Consider the following 20,084-nt stretch of genomic DNA (forward strand, 5'->3'; position numbering starts at 1 on the left):
GCTTAGAATTGAGTCTTTCTTTTTTATAACCCAGTCTAATAGTTCCTGTCTTTATTTAGGAGTGGTTAGATCACTTGACAATTTGCTTTTGAAAATCAGCTTAATTGAGATATAATTTATACACCATAAAATTCACCCATTTAAAGGGTTCAATTCAGTGGTTCTTAGAATATTTACAGAGTTTTACAGCCATTGGCATAATCTAATTTAGAGCATTTTCATCATGCCAGAGGGAAATCTTATGTCCATTCGTAGTCACTATCCAATCCCCCTCTCTCGCACCCCAGCCCTAGGCAGCCGCTAATCTAGTTTTTGTTTCTATAGATTTGCCTATTCTGGACATTTCATTTAAATGAAATCATATAGTATGTGATCTTTTGTGACTGGCTTCATTCATTTAGGATAATGTTTTTGAGGTTCACTCATGTTATATGTATCAGTACTTCATTCCTTTTTTAAAAAATTGTGGCAAAACTCACATAATATAAAATTCACCATGTTAACAACTTGAAAATCTACAGTTCAGTGGCATTTAGTACATTCTCAATGTTACGCAACTGTCATCACTATCTAGTTCCAGACTGTTTTTATCACCCGAAAGGAAATCTTTTTCTCTTTAATCAGTCATTCCCCATTCCCCTTCCCCCCTCCTTCCCCCTCCTGACAACCACTAGTTTGCTTGCTTTCTCTGTAGATTTGCCTATTCTGGATATTTACTGTAAATGGAATAGTATAATGTTTGACTTTTGTGTCTGGCTTCTTTCACTTAGCATAATGCTTTCTAGATTCATCCACGTCACAGCATGTATCAGTAGTACTTCATTCCTTGTTATGGCTGAATAATACTCCATTGCATGGAAATTCCACATCATGAGTTGATGGACATTCGGGTTGTTTCTACATTTTGGCTATTTTGAGTAGTGTTGCTATGAATATTGTATCCAAGTTTTTATATGGACAGTTTTTTTTTTCAGGTTTATTTGTATTTTTCTTTTTTTTCTTTTTTTTTTTTTTGTGGTACGCGGGCCTCTCACTGTTCTGGGCTCTCCTGTTGCGGAGCACAGGCTCCGATGTGCAGGTTCAGCGGCCATGGCTCACGGGCCCAGCCGCTTCGCAGCATGTGGGATCTTCCCGCACCGGGACACGAACCCGTGTCCCCTGCATCAGCAGGCAGACTCTCAACCACTGCGCCACCAGGGAAGCCCTCATTCTTTTTTATGGCTGTGTAGTATTCCACTGTGTGTGTGCTCCCTGGCCCCGCCACACACACCATACGTCTCCTTTATCTGTTCATCTGTTGATGGGCACTTAAGTCGCTTCCATATTTTGGTTATCGTAAATAATGCTGCTCTGAACATTGGGGTGCATGTATCTTTTTGAACTCGTGTTTTCTTTTTTTTTTTTCAAATATATGCCCAGCAGTGGAATTGCTGTGTCATATGGTAGTTGTGTTTTAGTTTTTTGAGGAACCTCCATAGTGTTTTCCACAGTGGTGGCACCAATTTACATTCCTACCAACAGTGCGTGAGGGTTGCCTTTTTTCCACACCCTCGGCAACATTTGTCATTTGTTATCTTTTTGATAATAGCCATTCTGACCAGTGTAAGGTGATATCTCATTGTGGTTTTGATTTGCATTTCCCTGATGTGAGCAATGTTGAGCATCTTTTCAAGTACCATGGACATATATTTTCATTTGTCTTGGTAGACTACTTAAATTTAGTGAAATTATTGGTATGGTTGGGTTTGCGTGTATTATTTTTCTTTTTTTTTTTTTATCTTTGAAGAAAAGTCACTTTATTTGAGCTAAGAAAAGGGCACTTGACCACTTATATTTACCAAGAGAGAGTTCAGTACGACTCCATCATGAACTTTGTTCTGCTAATGGGAGCGGGATAGGTATCACTGTTTGAGACAACTATGTTTTCTTAAGCTTTTTTATTTTTATACAGCAGGTTCTTATTAGTTATAAGGTTTTTTTTTTGTTTTTTTGCGGTATGCGGGCCTCTCACTGTTGTGGCCTCTCCCATTGCGGAGCACAGGCTCCGGACGCACAGGCTTAGCGCTGTGGCTCACAGGCCCAGCCGCTCTGCGGCATGTGGGATCTTCCCAGACCGGGGCATGAACCCGTGTCCCCTGCATTGGCAGGCGTACTCTCAACCACTGCGCCACCAGGGAAGCCCAAGTTTTATACACATCAGTGTATACATGTCAATCCCAATCGCCCAATTCATCACACACCCCCCACTGCCCCCCACCGCTTTTCCCCCTTGGTGTCCATATGTTTGTTCTCTATATCTGTGTCTCAATTTCTGCTCTGAAAACCCGTTCATCTGTACCATTTTTCTATGTTCCACATATATGCATTAATATACGCTATTTGTTTTTCTCTTTCTTACTTCATTCTGTATGACAGTCTCTAGATCCATCCATGTCTCAACAAATGACCCAATTTCGTTCCTTTTTATGGCTGAGTAATATTCCCTTGTATATATGTACCACATCTTCTTTATGCATTTGTCTGTCGATGGGCATTTAGGTTGCTTCCATGACCTGGTCATTGTAAATAGTACTGCAATGAACATTGGGGTGCATGTGTCTTTTTGAATTGTGGTTTTCTCTGGGTATGTGCCTAGTAGTGGGATTGCTGGATCATATGGTAATACTATTTTTAGTTTCCTAAGGAACCTCCATACCATCCTCCATAGTGGCTGTATCAGTTCACATTCCCACCAACAGAGCAAGAGGGTTCCCTTTTCTCCACACCCTCTCCAGCATTTGTTGTTTGTAGATTTTCTGATGAAGCCCATTCTCACTGGTGTGAGGTGATACCTCATTGTAGTTTTGATTTGCATTTCTCTAATAATTAGTGATGTTGAGCAGCTTTTCATGTGCTTCTTGGCCATCTGTTTATCTTCTTTGGAGAAATGTCTGTTTAGGTCTTCTGCCCATTTTTGGATTGGGTTGTTTGTTTTTTTAATATCGAGCTGCATAAGCTGTTTATATATATTGGAGATTAATCCTTTGTTGATTCATTTACAAATATTTTCTCCCATTCTGAGGGTTGTCTTTTTGTCTTGTTTATGGTTTCCTTTTCTGTGCAAAAGCTTTGAAGTTTCATTAGGTCCCATTTGTTTATTTTTGTTTTTATTTCCATTACTCTAGGAGGTGGATCAGAAAAGATCTTGCTGTTACTTATGTCAAAGAGTGTTCTTCCTATGTTTTCCTCTAAAAGTTTTATAGTGTCTGGTCTTACATTTAGGTCTCTAATCCATTTTGAGTTTATTTTTGTGTATGGTGTTAGGGAGTGTTCTAATTTCATTCTTTTACATGTAGCTGTCCAGTTTTCCCAGCACCACTTACTGAAGAAACTGTCTTTTCTCCATTGTATAACCTTGCTTCCTGTGTCATGAAGTAGTTGACCATAGGTGCGTGGGTTTACCTCTGGGCTTTCTATCTTGTTCCATTGATCTATGTTTCTGTTTTTCTGCCACTATCATATTGTCTTGATTACTGATTATTACTTGATTATTACTTGATTACTTGATTATTGCAGTATAGTCTGAAGTCAGGGAGTCTGATTCCTCCAGCTCCATTTTTTTCCCTCAAGACTGCTTTGGCTATTTGGGGTCTTTTGTGTCTCATAGAAATTTTAAGATTTTTTTATCTAGTTCCGTAAAAAATGCCATTGGTAATTTGATAGGGATTGCATTGAATCTGTAGATTGCTTTGGGTAGTATAGTCATTTTCACAATATTGATTCTTCCAATCCAAGAACATGGTATATCTCTCCATCTGTTGGTATCATCTTTAATTTCTTTCATCAGTGTCTTATAGTTTTCTGCATACGGGGCTTTTATCTCCCTAGGTAGGTTTATTCCTAGGTATTTTATTCTTTTTGTTGCAATGGTAAATGGGAGTGTTTCCTTAATTTCTTTTTCAGATATTTCATCATTAGTGTATAGGAATGGAAGAGATTTCTGTGCATTAATTTTGTATCCTGCAACTTCACCAGATTTATTGATTAGCTCTAGTAGTTTTCTGGTGGTATCTTTAGGATTCTCTATGTATAGTATCACGTCATCTGCAAACAGTGACAGTTTTACTTTTTCTTTTCCAATTTGTATTCCTCTTATTTCTTTTTTTTCTCTGATTGCTGAGGCTAGGACTTCCAAAACTATGTTGAATAATAGTGGTGAGAGTGGACATCCTTGTCTTGTTCCTGATCTTAGAGGAAATGCTTTCAGTTTTTCACCATTGAGAATGATGTTTGCTGTGGGTTTGTCATATATGGCCTTTATTATGTTGACGTAGGTTCCCTCTATGCCCACTTTCTGGAGAGTTTTTATCATAAATGTGTGTTGAATTTTGTCAAAAGCTTTTTCTGCATCTATTGAGATGATCATATGGTTTTTATTCTTCCATTTGTTAATATGGTGTGTCACAGTGATTGATTTGCGTATATTGAAGAATCCTTGCATCCCTGGGATAAATCCCACTTGATAATGGTGTATGATCCTTTTAATGTGTTGTTGGATTCAGTTTGCTAGTATTTGGTTGAGGATTTTTTCATCTATATTCATCAGTGATATTGGTCTGTAATTTTCTTTTTTTGTAGTATCTTTGTCTGGTTTTGGTATCAGGGTGATGGTGGCCTCATAGAATGAGTTTGGGAGTGTTCTTTCCTCCGCAGTTTTTTGGAAGAGTTTGAGAAGGATGGGTGTTAACTCTTCTCTAAATGTTTGATAGAATTCACCTGTGAAGCCATCTGGTCCTGGACTTTCGTTTGTTGGAAGATTTTTAATCACAGTTTCAATTGCATGACTTGTGATTGGTCTGTTCATATTTCGTATTTCTTCCTGGTTCAGTCTTGGAAGGTTGTACCTTTCTAAGAATTTGTCCATTTCTTCCAGGTTTTCCATTTTATTGGCATAGAGTTCCTTGTAGTAGTCTCTTAGGATGCTTTGTATTTCAGTGGTGTCTGTTGTAACTTCTTTTTCATTTCGAATTTTATTGATTTGAGTCCTCTCCCTCTTTTTCTTGATGAGTCTGGCTAATGGTTTATCATTCTGTTTATCTTCTCAAAGAACCAGCTTTTAGTTTTATTGATCTCTGCTATTGTTTTCTTTGTTTCTGTTTCATTTATTTCTGCTCTGATCTTTATGGTTTCTTTCCTTCTGCTAACTTTGGGTTTTGTTTGTTCTTCTTTCTCTAGTTCCTTTAGGTGTAAGGTTAGATTATTTATTTGAGATTTTTCTTGTTTCTTGAGGTAGGCTTGTATAGCTATAAACTTACCTCTTCGAACTGCTTTTGCTGCATCTCATAGGTTTTGGATTGTTGTGTTATCATTGTCATTTGTCTGTAGGTATTTTTTGATTTCCTCAGTGATCTCTTGGTTATTTAGTAATGTAGTGTTTAGCCTCCATGTGTTTGTCTTTTTTACGTTTTTTCCCCTGTAATTAATTTCTAATCTCATAGCGTTGTGGTCTGAAAGGATGCTTGATATGATTTCAATTTTCTTAAATTTCCTGAGGCTTGATTTGTGACCCAAGATGTGATCTATCCTGGAGAATGTTTGTGCGCACTTGAGAAGAAAGTGTAATCTGCTGTTTTTGGATGGAATGTCCTATAAATATCAATTAAATCTATCTGGTCTATTGTGTCATTTAAAGCTTCTGTTTCCTCATTTATTTTCATTTTGGATGATCTGTCCATTGGTGTAAGTGAGGTGTTAAAGTCCCCCACTATTATTGTGTTACTGTCCATTTCCTTTTTTACAGCTGTTAGCAGTTGCCTTATATATTGAGGTGCTCCTATGTTGGGTGCATATATATTTATAATTGTTATATCTTCTTCTTGGATTGATCCCTTGATCATTATGTAGTGTCCTTGCTTGTCTCTTGTAACATTTTTTATTTTAAAGTCTATTTTATCTGATATGAGTATTGCTACTCCAGCTTTCTTTTGATTTCCATTTGCATGGAATATCTTTTTCCATCCCCTCACTTTCAGTCTGTATGTGTCCCTAGGTCTGAAGTGGGTCTCTTGTAGACAGCATATATATGGGTCTTGTTTTTGTATCCATTCAGCAAGCCTGTGTCTTTTGGTTGGAGCATTTAATCCATTCACGTTTAAGGTACTTATCGATATGTATCTTCCTGTGACCATTTTCTTAATTGTTTTGGGTTTGTTTTTGTAGGTCCTTTTCTTCTCTTGTGTTTCCCACTTAGAGAAGTTCCTTTAGCATTTGTTGTTGATTTGGTGGTGCTGAATTCTCTTAGCTTTTGCTTGTCTGTAAAGCTTTTGATTTCTCCATCAAATCTGAATGAGATCCTTGCCAGGTAGAGTAATCTTGGTTGTAGGTTCTTCCCTTTCATCACTTCAAGTATATCATGCCACTCCCTTCTGGCTTGTAGAGTTTCTGCTGAGAAATCAACTGTTAACCTTATGGGAGTTCCCTTGTATGTTATTTGTCATTTTTCCCTTGCTGCTTTCAGTAATTTTTCTTTGTCTTTAATTTTTGCCAATTTGATTACTGTGAGTCTTGGCATGTTTCTCCTTGGTTTTATCCTGTATGGGACTCACTGCGCTTCCTGGACTTGGGTGGCTATTTCCTTTCCCATGTTAGAGAAGTTTTTGACTATAATCTCTTCAGATATTTTCTCTGGTCCTTTCTCTCTCTCTTCTCCTTCTGGGACCCCTATAATGCGAATGTTGTTGCATTTAATGTTGTCCCAGAGGTCTCTTAGGCTGTCTTCATTTCTTTTCATTCTTTTTTCTTTGTTCTGTTCCACGGCAGTGTATGCCACCGTTCTGTCTTCCAGGTCCCTTATCCGTTCTTCTGCCTCAGTTATTCTGCTATTGATTCCTTCTAGTGAAGTTCTCATTTCAGTTATTGTATTGTTCATCGCTGTTTGTTTGTTCTTTAATTCTTCTAGGTCTTTGATAAACATTTCTTGTATCTTCTCGATCTTTGCCTCCATTGTTTTTCCGAGGTCTTGGGTCATCTTCACTATCATTATTCTGAATTCTTTTTCTGGAAGGTTGCCTATCTCCACTTCATTTAGTTGTTTTTCTGGGGTTTTATCTTGTTCCTTCATCTGGTACATAGCCCTCTGCCTTTTCATCTTGTCTGTCTTTCTGTGAATGTGGTTTTTGTTCCACAGGCTCCAGGATTATAGTTCTTCTTGCTTCTGCTTTCTGTTCTCTGGTGGATGAGGCTATCTAAGAGGCTTGTTCAAGTTTCCTGATGGGAGGGACTGGTTTGGGTAGAGCTGACTGTTGCTCTGGTGGGCAGAGCTCAGTAAAACTTTAATCCGCTTGACTGCTGATGGGTGGGGCTGGGTTCCCTCCCTGTTGGTTGTTTGGCCTGAGGCAACCCAACACTGGAGCCTACCTGGGCTCTTTGGTGGGGCTAATGGTGGACTCTGGAAGGGCTCATGCCAAGGAGTACTTCCCAGAACTTTTGCTGCCTGTGTCCTTATCCCCATGGTGAGCCACAGCCACCCTCCACCTCTGCAGGAGACCCTCTAACACTAGCAGGTAGGTCTGGTTCAGTCTCCCCTGGGTTCACTGCTCCTTCCTCTGGGTCCTGATGCGCACACTACTTTGTGTGTGCCCTCCAAGAGTGGAGTCTCTGTTTTCCCCAGTCCTGTCAAAGTCCTGCAATCAAATCCCACTAGCCTTCGAAGTCTGATTCTCTAGGAATTCCTCCTCCCGTTGCCGAACCCCCAGGTTAGGAAGCCCGACGTAGGGCTCAGAACCTTCACTCCAGTGGGTGCACTTCTGTGGTATGTGTTCTCCAGTCTGTGAGTCACCCACCGAGCAGTTATGGGATTTGCTTTTGCTGTGATTGTGCCCCTCCTACCGTCTCATTGTGGCTTCTCCTTTGTCTTTGGATGTGGGGTATCTTTTTTGGTGAGTTCCAGTGTCTTCCTTTCGATGATTGTCCAGCAACTAGTTGTGATTCTGGTGTTCTCACAAGAAGGAGTGAAAGCGCGTCCTTCTACTCCGCCATCTTGGTTCAGCTCCTGTTTTCTTAAGGTTTCTCTCTCTGTTTTTTTTTTTGCGGTACGCGGTCCTCTCACTCTTGTGGCCTCTCCCGTTGCAGAGCACAGGCTCCGGATGCGCAGGCTCAGTGGCCATGGCTCACGGGCCCAGCCGCTCCGCAGCATGTGGGATCTTCCCAGACCAGGGCATGAACCCGTGTCCCCTGCATTGGAAGGCGGACTCTCAACCACTGCGCCACCAGGGAAGCCCCCTCTCTCTGTTTTTAATGTCCTGCTTTTTGTTCCTTTTTGGATTGAGTGTATTTTACTATTCCATTTATCTCCACATTGGTTTATTAACTATACATCTTTTTTATTAAGTACTTGCCTTAGGGTTTATTATATGCATCTTTAACTTTCAGCAGTTTACCTACAAATAGTGTTATAGTACTTCATATACTACCTAGGAGTTTTAATTTTGTATACTTTCATTCTCTTCCATTCTTCATTAAAAAAGGGGATAATACTAGTTATACCTTGTTGGGTTGTTAGGAGTATGAAATGAGTTAATGCATGTAAAATATTTAGAACATAGCTCATGCTTTTATTTATATTGGGAATAATAGAACAAGACTTCATTAGATGTTCTTGAATCTGCAGATTGCAGGTTTCTCTTTAACTTGCCTCAACTACACCCAAGACTATTGGTTCTCAATTCTGACTGTATATTACAATTAACTGGGCAGCTTAAAAATTTTTGATGGGGGTGTGCCACCCTCAGAAATTCTTATTTTCTTGGTCTGATTTTAGTAAGTATTCTATTAGGTTCTAATGTGTAGTTAGAATAGAGAGCCATTACCCTAGACTTTATCATCAAGATCTATAACTTAAAGTATTTTAAGCATCTAATTCTGACTTCCATTTCTTTTTCTGCCAGCTCACATACTTTGATACCATATTTTGACACTTCCTGGATTCTATCTAGACCACCAGGCCATTAGTCACACAACTCTTGCACTGTCCATCATGCACCTCATACAGTAACTTCTTTCCTTACCCAATTACATTGATTCATTGAATAAAAATGGTAATGCCTGCTAATGTTCTGTACTATTTTGTGGGGTCAGTTTATCATCTCTCTTGTTTCTTCCTTCACTGTAATTTAGGGCAAAACTTCAGCCCTGATAAAACACAATTCGTTGCAAACTCTGTGTTCCCTTGAACCTGAGCAGCTGAGTGTGATTGGAGAAAACAAACAACAGTGCTGACTGGTCTCACTTTAAATTTATGGCCACGAATATCCCTTGTGCCCTCAGTATTACCTAGTCATTTTGCTCTTCCACTTTCATTACTAAGAAGACTACTTACTCTCTTTTCTTTCCTTACTCTTTTTTCTCTCTCTTTCTCTATGTATATGCCAAGTCCTCCATCTGTGCTGCGTTTTCTTGTCTATTTAAGGATTTTGCCTCTGATGTTATCCTTTCTGTGCCCTGCATCATCTTTCTTTCCTGATGAATCATATTTGCAAGCGTAAGAACATGCTGTAACATCTCAAAATCTGTCTTTGTCTGTCTGTCTCTCTGTCTCACACACACACACACACACACACACACACACACACACACACACACCTTTCTTTCTCATGTAGAGAAAAATTTGTTGCAAAGACTTGCTCATACTTATCGTCTCTATTTTCTTACTTTGCGTTTTCTCTCCAACTCGCTCCAGGCTGGCTCTTCTACACCTTCACCAGCTAAACCCATTCTAGTCAGTGTTCTCAGTCTTAAAGTTCTTTACCTCTCATCAGCATTTGACACGATTGATCGGTCCCTAGTTTTGGGAAAACCTCACTTGGTTTTCTGAATGCTATGTCATCCTGAATCTTGTCTGATTTATGACAGTTCCTTCTCAGTCTTGTTTTCTAGCTTCTCTTCCCTTGCCTCAAAAGTTGGAGTGGGGCTTCCCTGGTGGCGCAGTTGTTGAGAGTCCGCCTGCCGATGCAGGGGACGCAGGTTCGTGCCCCGGTCCGGGAAGATCCCACATGCCGCGGAGCGGCTGGGCCCGTGAGCCATGGCCACTGAGCATGCGCGTCCGGAGCCTGTGCTCCGCAACGGGAGAGGCCACAGCAGTGAGAGGCCCGCGTACCGCAAAAAAAAAAAAAAAAAAAAGTTGGAGTGCCCTCGGCTTAGGCCTTTTCTGTGTTAGTATTTGTCACTTTTTAGGGTATCTTATTTAATTTTGTGGTTATAAGTATCATTAATTCACTATTGACTCCAGCCTTGATATCTTTATCAAACGCCACACTGTATGGAGTGCCTTCTCCGCTTGAATGTTTTAGTAGGCATCTCAGACTTAACTTGTCCGATACAGAATGTTGGGTGTATGTACTCAAACTTACTCTTTCCTCAGACTTTACCATCTCAATATATGGCACCCTCATCCACCCACTTGGTTAGGCCACAAACTGGAAGTCATTCTTAGTTTCTCTTTTCCCTCATACCTCCAATCCATCAGTAGCATTTTTACCTTTAAACTGTATCTCAAATCTTGCCATTTCTTGTCACTCCCACTCCTTTGCCTTAATATAAGCCATTATTATCTCTCTTTTGGACTGCTACAGTTACCTTCTAACTGCACTCCTTGCTTCTGCTCTTTTCTCCCTCTACTCTGTGTACAGCAACTACTGTGATTTTTTTTTTAAAGACACAGCACTGTCATCTGGAGGCTGCTAGTTGCTTCCCAGCATGTTTAGAATAAAATCTAGAGACCTTACCTAGCCTAAAAGGTCCTGTATGATTTCCGCCTTCACTGACCTCATCTTTCAATAGTCCCCTAAGCTCCAGAACCATGGCTTTCTTGTTGTTCCTCAAAGATCAAGGTATTTACTTGCCCTTAGGCTTTTTAAAAAATTTTCTTCCTGCTTGGAATGTTTTCTGTTGTCATATGATTTAGTCTTTCCTTTCACTTCAACCCCTGCTCAGATTTTTCCTTCTTACTTCTTCAAAGAGATCTTCCTTGACTGCCGTGTAAAAATAAGCACTTCCATTATCACTTTCTTTCCCTATATCTTGCTTTATTTTTATTCATAGCATGTATGCTTTGTGAAATTATTTATTTATAAGTCTATAGTTATTTACTGATTATTTCCCAACTATAATGTAAGCTCCATAAGGACATGACATTTGGTATTTTCATTGCTTTAATTCCTCGCATTTAGAACAAGGTCTGAGACTCAGTCATAGGTTATTAAGGTACCAGTAATGATTGTTTGGCAAACATAAGAGCTCCTTCCCATTAGCCACAAAACTGTAAAATACTTATGAATAATCCTAACAAACAATGTAGAAGATTTGGGTGAGGAAAATCATGAGACTTTACTTAAAGGCTTAAAAAAAAAAAATGACCTAAATAAAATGGAGAACCATACCGTATGCACTTGACTGGAGAACTTAATATTGTAAAGTTGGCTGTTCTCCTTAAATAATCTGGGTTTTAGAGTTGTTCCTAACAGAGATCTCAACTTTTTTCCTCCTGAAACTTGATAAGCTTGGATGAGTAAGCCTGGAAAGTTTTTTTTTTTTTCCCACTCTTCCAATGAGTATTTATTATTAGTTAAGCCATGATTCAGGATCCCAGGGTGGGGATCACCATGTACCCAGGTCCCCCTTCACCACCCTGAGCAGAAGGATGGAGGACAGAAGAGGAGAGGTGGAGCCAGTTCAGATCTTCCCTGGAAACATGCTTTCTGCCCAACGGTCATCCCAGGTTGACACCCAGGCTATAGGGCAGAGAGACTTGTACACACACCAGTATCATTCACACATGGGGACATCACCTCCTTTAGCAGACATTGCCTTCTCACAGTGGTGGAAGCCTAGGTAGTTCCGCCAGCAGTCCTGGTCTGGCTTTGGTTGGGGAAGTGGCTGTCAAAAGGAGCAGGCTGATAGTTCTTGATTTTGGAGTTGATGTCTTCTGCCACAGAGCTGACTCCTAAAGACACCCCTGAAGCCGCTGGAAGCTCAATGTGACCCTCATCAAAGATGCCAGACAAGCCTGGAAAGTTTTTAAAAGGGTGAAGAGGGAGTTTATCTACCACATCAAAAAACATACAGAACTGTTATAATTAGCTGTGGGTGGTACTAGCTTGGAAATTGGCTAATGAAACAAAATAGAGGTTAGATTTTTTTTTTTAGGATTATATAGGATTTTAGTATATATGATTTTAGTATTTAGTATGTAGATAAAGGTGAGAAAAGAATTCATCAGTAAGTTAACCATTCCATTATAAGTAGATGACGTGATTATACATGCTACAGAGCATTTGTAAAGCAGTGATACCCATTAGGTTTATTTGAGGTGTGTAGGGCTCTTGCAGTTAAGGATCTAGTTAACGTATGCCTTTAGGTCATCTTCTGTTTCATAAAATATTTCCCTCGCTTCTTCATGGATTCATTTTTTGATCTGATAATGTGTTTACCTCTCTTCCTTTTAATTTGTTATTACTTCCACTGTGTATTTAGTAGTCAAATAAACTTAACAGAATTTTAAAAATAAACTGTCATTAAACGGACTCTGAATGAGAGACTGAAGTGCATTAAGTATGTATGTTTTGCTGCTTGGTGATATCTATGGCAGTTCTTAATGGCTGGTTCTTGGCTGTATATGAATTGGTGAGGTTGCCAGATAACTGGGTTTCAGAAACTTGTGAAGTGTTATTTTACTCTGTTACTTTGTGCTCAAAGTGAATAAAGTTTAGGTTTGATTTAGCTTTTAAAGAAAACAAAGGAAAAAACTCCCTGGGGGAGAATTGATCAGGTCTTTGTATTTCTCTCTCTCTCTCTCTGTGTACATATACATATATGTATATACAAATATATGTACATATATATACAAAATAATTTAGTACATTTTATATTCTAGTTTTCCAACATTGTAGAGAGTGTAGCTAAAATTGGGAATATTCAGATTAGCAGTGATGCTTTTCTGTATACTTCTTGAGTTGAAAGCAGTGTAATTTCACTCTTATTTTCATACTTTTTCCACTTTCCTCCATTTCCCCCTATACTTTTGTTGAAACCTCAAAGGATAGGAACTGCTTTAATAAAAACTTTTTACTTTGAGCAAGATTTGGACTACCGTAATGCGCTCCATTATACCCTTCGCTGAGATTTATAGGACCATGAAGTACCATTTACCACATTGCACTTTCTCTTTATGCATATTATTATTATTATTATTTTAAAAATCTGTTTTATTTTACTTATTTATTTTTGGCTGTGTTGGGTCTTCGTTGCTGTGTGTGGGCTTCTCATTGCGGTGGCTTCTCTTGTTGTGGAGCACAGGCTCTAGGTGTGCGGGCTTCAGTAGTTGTGGCACGTGGGCTCAGTAGTTGTGGCTCACCGGCTCTAGAGCACAGGCTCAGTAGTTGTGGCACACAGGCTTTGTTGCTCCGCAGCATGTGGGATCTTCCCGGACCAGGGCTCGAACCCATGTCCCCTGCATTGGCAGGTGGATTCTTAACCACTGTGCCACCAGGGAAGTCCCTAACCAGGTCAATATTTTTTAAATGAAATTTAGAAATTGTTCTTTTCTCGATATTTAATCTTTAGAGTGAATATAGCCTGCTTATGTGTTTTGTTTGAACTTACTAGTGTTCTAGGATTTTAAATTAGTTGCTGATACTTTAAAACTTGGAGATTTACATTAAAAATCTGGATTATTCCAATGCTTGAGTCTGTACAGTCAGGGTAAAGTTGGAAAGGAACTAACTGGGCTCTCTAAGGCCCTGGCAGTCACACTTGGCACGAGAGGTAGATGACACATGTTTAGGTCACAAGAGTTCTACCCTGGAATGTTGGGGAAAAAAATCCGGATTATTTTGGCTTCCCTTGAAAAGACAAAAAGGAAATTCTGGTTTTGCCCAGTCTGTTTGGCAACAGTTGGATGGATCTGACCAGTAGTGGCTGCCTGTGGTCTCTAGTTCCCACAACTCTTATATCCTGTATGACCCCTTTAAAGCATCTGTGTTTTCAGCCTTTCTTTACAGCCCTCCTTCTTTACAAAACTTTCAGTTGCAGGTGCAACAGTAGAGAATTACACTGCTTTGTGTTCTTAAAAAGAAACTGATTTTATCTGAAATGACTTGCTTTTTCAATTTTGTAGCTCCATGATCCAGCCAGCATAACTGATGTTGATAATGCTTTCTAAATGAAATCACTAAGGTGCTATTTTAAATTGCTTTAATGTAGCAGATAACTTTGATAATACTCTAGTTTCTTTGTGGTTTAAACAGTGTTCATTTTTCATTCTGTATGGCTTGGAACACCAAGGAACACATAGTTTTGAACCTTTAAAAAACTCTTTGTGTTACAATGAGAGGAATTTTGTAAACTACATTTAGCCTTGTAAATTGAAGTTAATAGTATTTTGTTGATATTAACAGTATTTATTAAAATGTATGCCATTCTAAACAGTAAGGTGAAATGAAATTGATTCTGAAAGGTTATCTTGGCTATAGTTGGAAAATGAAGTCTAATGATATTTAACTATATATCTAAGTTTTTAATAAATATTTTAATACTTTTTAAAAGGTTTTGTTAATACAGACTCATTTTTACCAGAGATAAAGAAGGTCGTTTTGTAATGATAAAAAGGTCAGTTCATCGAAAGGACGTAGTAATTCTAAATAGTTATGCCCTTAATAACAGAGCTTCAAAGTACGTGAAGCAAAAACTGATAGAACTGAAAAGAGAAATCAACAGATCTATAATTATAGTCAGAACTATAGTTTGAATACCACTCTGTTAATAATTGAACAAGCGGACAAAATCTGCAAGGATATATAGATTTGAACAACACTAATAACCTTCTTGACCTCTGTCCAACAACAAAACACACATTCTGCTAAAATGCACATTGTATAATTATCAAATAGACTATATTCTTAGCCATAAAACTAATCTCAATAAACGTAAAAGACTTCAAGTCATACACGGTATATCGTCTGAGCACAGTGTAAGTAAGTTAGAAGTCAGTAACCGAAAGATTCTTGGAAAATTTCCAAGTACAAAATTTGGAAACTGAAAAACATACTTTAAATAGCCCATTGGGGGCTTCCCTGGTGGCGCAGTGGTTGAGAGTCCGCCTGCTGATGCAGGGGACGCGGGTTCGTGACCCGGTCCGGGAAGATCCCACATGCCGCGAAGCGGCTGGGCCCGTGAGCCATGGCCACTGAGCATGCGCGTCCGGAGCCTGTGCTCTGCAACGGGAGAGGCCACAACAATGAGAGGCCCGCGTACCGCAACAACAACAACAAAAAATAGCCATTGGTCAAAGAAAATAAGAAAGAGAAATTTAAAAATATTTTGAACTGAATAAGAAGAAAACATACCTGAATCTGTGGGATGCCACTAAAACATTGTTGGGGGGGGGTGCATTTTAGCTCTAAATACCTACATTAGGAAAGAAGAAAGATCTCAAATCAGTGGCCTCCTCTTCCACCGTAGGAAAGTAGAAGAAGAAGAGCAAATTAAAGTCTACATAGGGACTTCCCTGGTGGTCCAGTGTTTAAGACTCCGGGCTCCCAATGCAGGGAGCCTGGGTTGCATCCCTGGTCAGGGAATTAGATCCCACATGCCGCAACTAAGAGCCCACATGCCGCAACGAAGATCCCGCATGTGGCAACAAAGATCCTGTGTGCACACAACTAAGACCCAGCACAGGCAAATAAATAAATAAATCTTAAAAAAAAAAGTCTACATAAACAGAGGAAAGGAAGTAATAAAGTTCCAAGTAGAAATCAATGAAATACAAAAGTAATAGAAAAAAACCAGTGAAACTGAAAGCTGGTTCTTAGAGAAGATCAATAAAATTGACAGTTTTCTAGCCAGACTGATCAGGATAAAAAGAGAGAAGACACAGACTTACTGATATCAAGAATGAGAGTTGTGACATCACTACATAATCTACAGATACTAAAAGGATAATAAGGGAATATTATGAAGAATTTTATACAGTAAATTACACAACTTAGATGAAATGGACAAATTCCTTGCCATAGACTCAATGTGTATGCCCTCTCCCAATTCTTATGTTAAAACGTTATCCCCAGTGTGATGGTATTTGGAGGTAGGACTTTGGGAGGTGCTTTGGTCATGTGGGTGAAACCCTCATGAATGGTATTAGTGTCTTTCTAAAAGAGACTAGGAAGACCCCTTGTTCCTTTCCACCCTGTGAAGTTACAGTGAAAAGACAGCCCTCTATGAACTAGGAAGCCAGCCATCACTAGACACTGAATCTGCCAGTGCCTTGATCTTGGACTTCCCAGCCTCAAGAAGTAAATTTTTTGTTGTTTATAAGTCACCCAACCTATGGTATAGCAGCCTGAATGGACTAAGACCTTCACAAACTATGGAAGTTTACTCAAGAAGAAATACGTAATCTGAATTGCCCTATGTGTTAAAGGAAATGAATTTATAGTTTAAAACCTACCCTCAGGGCTTCCCTGGTGGCGCAGTGGTTGGGAGTCCACCTGCCGATGCAGGGGACGCGGGTTCATGCCCCAGTCTGGGGGGATCCCACATGCCGCGGGGTGGCTGGGCCCGTGGGCCATGGCCGCTGAGCCTGCACATCCGGAGCCTGTGCTCCGCAATGGGAGAGGCCACAGCAGTGAGAGGCCCGCGTACCGCAAAAACAACAACAACAACAACAGAAAAAACCTACCCTCAAAGAAAACTCTAGACCCAGATAATTTCACAGGTGAATTCTATCAAACATTTAAGGAAGACATAATAACAATTCTATACAAACTCTTCATGAAAATTGAAAGGGGGAAAGTCTTCCCGACTCATTCTGTGAGACTGACATTACCTTGATGTGAAAACCAGATAAAAGACATTACAAGAGGGAAAAAAAAACAAAACAAAACTATAGACCAGTATCCCTCATTAACATATATAAAATTTCAAACAAAATTTTAGTGAACAGAATCCAAGGATGTATGAAAAGGATAATGTATGCATGGAAAATAAGCACATGAAAAGGTGGTCAACATTACTAGTTATTAGAAAGATACAAATTAAAACTATAGCTAAGTATCACTGTAGACATAGTAGAATCTAGTTTAAATTAAAACGACTGACCTTATAGAGTGTTGGAGAGGATGTGGAACAGCGGCACTCTCATATACTGATGATAGGAATGTAAAACGGTATACTCACTCTAGAAAACTATTTGGCAGTTTTTTAGAATTGCATATGCCTACCAGGTGATCTAGCCATTCCATCTTAGAATTTACCTAAGGTAAATGAAAGCATACGTGCACACGGCTTGTACATGGGTATTCATGATAGCTGTATAATAGCCCCAAACTGAAAATAACCTGTATGTTTATTAACATGGGTGAATGGATAAACATTTTGTAGTATATTCAACAGTGGAATATTACTCAGCAATAAAATTGAATGAACTTGATATAAACAGTAACATGGATGAATCTCAGAATAATTACAATGAGTGAAAGGAGCCAGACAAAAAAGAATATACTGTATGATGTCGTTTATATCAATTCTAGAAACTAATCTACAGTGACAGAAAGCAGGTCACTCCTTGCCTGGGGAGGGAGAGATGATGAAGGGGTACAAGAATATTTTGGATGTTGATGGATGTGTTCACCATCTTGATTGTGATATGGTTTCACAGGTGTATGCATTTGTGAAAACTTACCAAACTGTACTCTTTAAAATATGTGCATTTTATTGTATGTAAATTATACCTCAGTAAAGTTATTTAAAAAGCACGTAAAATCCATAGAAATATTTAAAATTCCAGGGACTTTCCTGGTGGTCCAGTGGGTAAGACACTGTTTTCCCAATGCAGGGGGCCCGGGTTCGACCTCTGGTCAGGGAACTAGATCCTGCGTGCATGCCGCAACTAAGCGCCCGCATGCCGCAACTAAGACCCAGTGCAGCCTAAATTACTAAATAAATGAATAAATATTTAAAGAAAATAAAATTTCAAAAGCTTAATTTTATTTTTAGAGGTATTGAGTTTAAAGATAATAGAAATCTTGACTCAGTGTTCATATTCTCTAGGTTTCTACCATGTATTACCTAAGTCTCTTAATATGTATTTTTTTAAAAAGAAACTGCTTTTTATTAATTAATCTATTTATTTATTTATTTATGACTGTGTTGGGTCTTCATTTCTGTGCAAGGGCTTTCTCTAGTTGCGGCAAGGGGGGGCCACTCTTCATCGCGATGCACGGGCCTTTCACTGTCGCGGCCTCTCCTGTTGCGGAGCACAGGCTCCGGACGCGCAGGCTCAGCGGCCATGGCTCACGGGCCCAGCTGCTCCACGGCATGTGGGATCTTCCCAGGCCAGGGCTTGAACCCTTGTCCCCTGCATTGGCTGGTAGATTCTCAACCACTGCGCCACCAGGGAGGCCCTGTTAATATGTATTTTGTATAACTTTGTCTTCTTTGGTTATGGTTTTTTATGCTCTGTCTGGTATCTATATATGAAACAGTTAATGACCCCTAAACTTACTTAGTTTACACAGTGTTTACATAAAGTTTTTTAACTATAGGGACAGACTCCTGATTGGATTAAGAGACTGGTTTAATTATGCTTATTACTAGTACCTTTATCTTTTCTGTTAGACTTTGAATAATTCATGATGAACTCATTTCGTTTGTTTAAATGTGAAGTTCGCTCTAGGAATTCTGTAACTCAAAAGAGAATGACATTTAAAAAAGAGTATGAATTTTGTTCATTATGTGCATTTTGCTGAAAGGAAAGCACCGTAGCCCACTTCTGATAGTTTGATTATCCTTAACAGGGCCTTAGGCACATAATAGGATCATAGTTGCATTACAAATGAATCGATGCTGTAAACTTGTACTTCATACTAGGTAAAGCTGACAAGATGATATCAAAACAAGCTTCTTGGGTTTCCCTGGTGGCGCAGTGGTTAAGAATCCGCCTGCCAATGCAGGGGACATGGGTTCAAGCCTTGGTCTGGAAAGATCCCACATGCCGCGGAGCAACTAAGCCTGTGTGCCACAACTACTGAGCCTGTGCTGTAGAGCCTGTGAGCCACAAGTGCTGAACCCACGTGCCACAACTACTGAAGCCCACCTCAATGAGAAGCCTGTGCACTGCAACGAAGAGTAGCCCCGGCTCGCCACAACTAGAGAAAGCCCATGCGCAGCAATGAAGACCCAACGTGGCCAGAAATAAATAAATTTATTATTATTTTTTAAAAACAAATATTTTTTTTAAAAAAACAGTCTTCTTCTACAGAATAACAATTTGATTATAAATCCAACTGGGAAATGTGCCTGTTAATCACTTGTTAACTCAGGAGTATTTTAACTTAGTGAGTTAGGATAAAGCATTTTATTTAATTGATGTCTTTTTTTTTTTCTTCCTCTCTTCTAGGATATATAGAAGCAGCCATGATAGAAGACAAAGGGCCAAGAGTGACTGACTACTTCGTTGTGGCAGGTCTCATTGATACATCTACTCTTTTGGATCAAGAAATAAATCGTTTAGATACTAAGTCTACTGGACCTAAAGCTCCAATTACAGATATTGCAGTTATTAACAAATCAGCTGGGGAAACAGTACCTGAGGGTTACACCTGTGTTGAAGCCACTCCCTCAGCTCTGCAGGCAAACTTGAACTACGGAAGTCTGAAAAGCCCAGAACTGTTCCTCTGTTATAAAAGAGGGAGAGAGAAACCACCCCTTACTGACATTGGGTACGGTGACTTATTTTCTTTTGCTATAGTGAAGAGAATAAAATTTATTTAAGGTTCATGGCAATAGAAATTCAAAATCCTTGATAGTTCTATTATTATTTGTTACTTCAAAATCAAGTATAGTAAGATATATGTATCTCTGTCCATCCTTACTGAATTTCTCTGTATAGGATTGAGTCATTAGATGATTTCCTTTCAAAAGTATATTGAAATGAAGGCGTTAGAGCCTGAAATGTGATTTCATTTCTGTTTGTACATATCAGATAAGCTTATTAATTAAACATAAAAGAGCAAAAAGCTATAATAAAAGACAGTGTATTTTTAAGGAGCTAGTTG

At 39.2% G+C, this 20,084-nt stretch overlaps 1 protein-coding gene and 1 pseudogene across 3 annotated transcripts in view; one reads left to right on the top strand and one right to left on the bottom strand.

The window, feature by feature from the left end:
* The window catches only part of DENND4C (DENN domain containing 4C), a 126,024-nt gene that overhangs the window by 12,997 nt on the left and 92,943 nt on the right, over positions 1 to 20,084 (top strand). For all 3 annotated transcript variants that reach the window (XM_060155119.1, XM_060155116.1, XM_060155117.1), the window contains exon 2: positions 19,427 to 19,748. In XM_060155119.1, coding sequence (XP_060011102.1) covers positions 19,444 to 19,748 — 305 coding nt within the window. In that variant the 5' untranslated portion in view covers positions 19,427 to 19,443. The remainder of the gene's footprint in view (positions 1 to 19,426; positions 19,749 to 20,084) is intronic.
* LOC132522641 (cytochrome c oxidase subunit 6B1-like) lies at positions 11,594 to 13,178 on the bottom strand (annotated as a pseudogene).

The sequence above is a fragment of the Lagenorhynchus albirostris genome, chromosome 7 (assembly GCF_949774975.1).
Source record: "Lagenorhynchus albirostris chromosome 7, mLagAlb1.1, whole genome shotgun sequence".
NCBI classification, from domain to species: Eukaryota; Metazoa; Chordata; class Mammalia; order Artiodactyla; family Delphinidae; genus Lagenorhynchus; species Lagenorhynchus albirostris.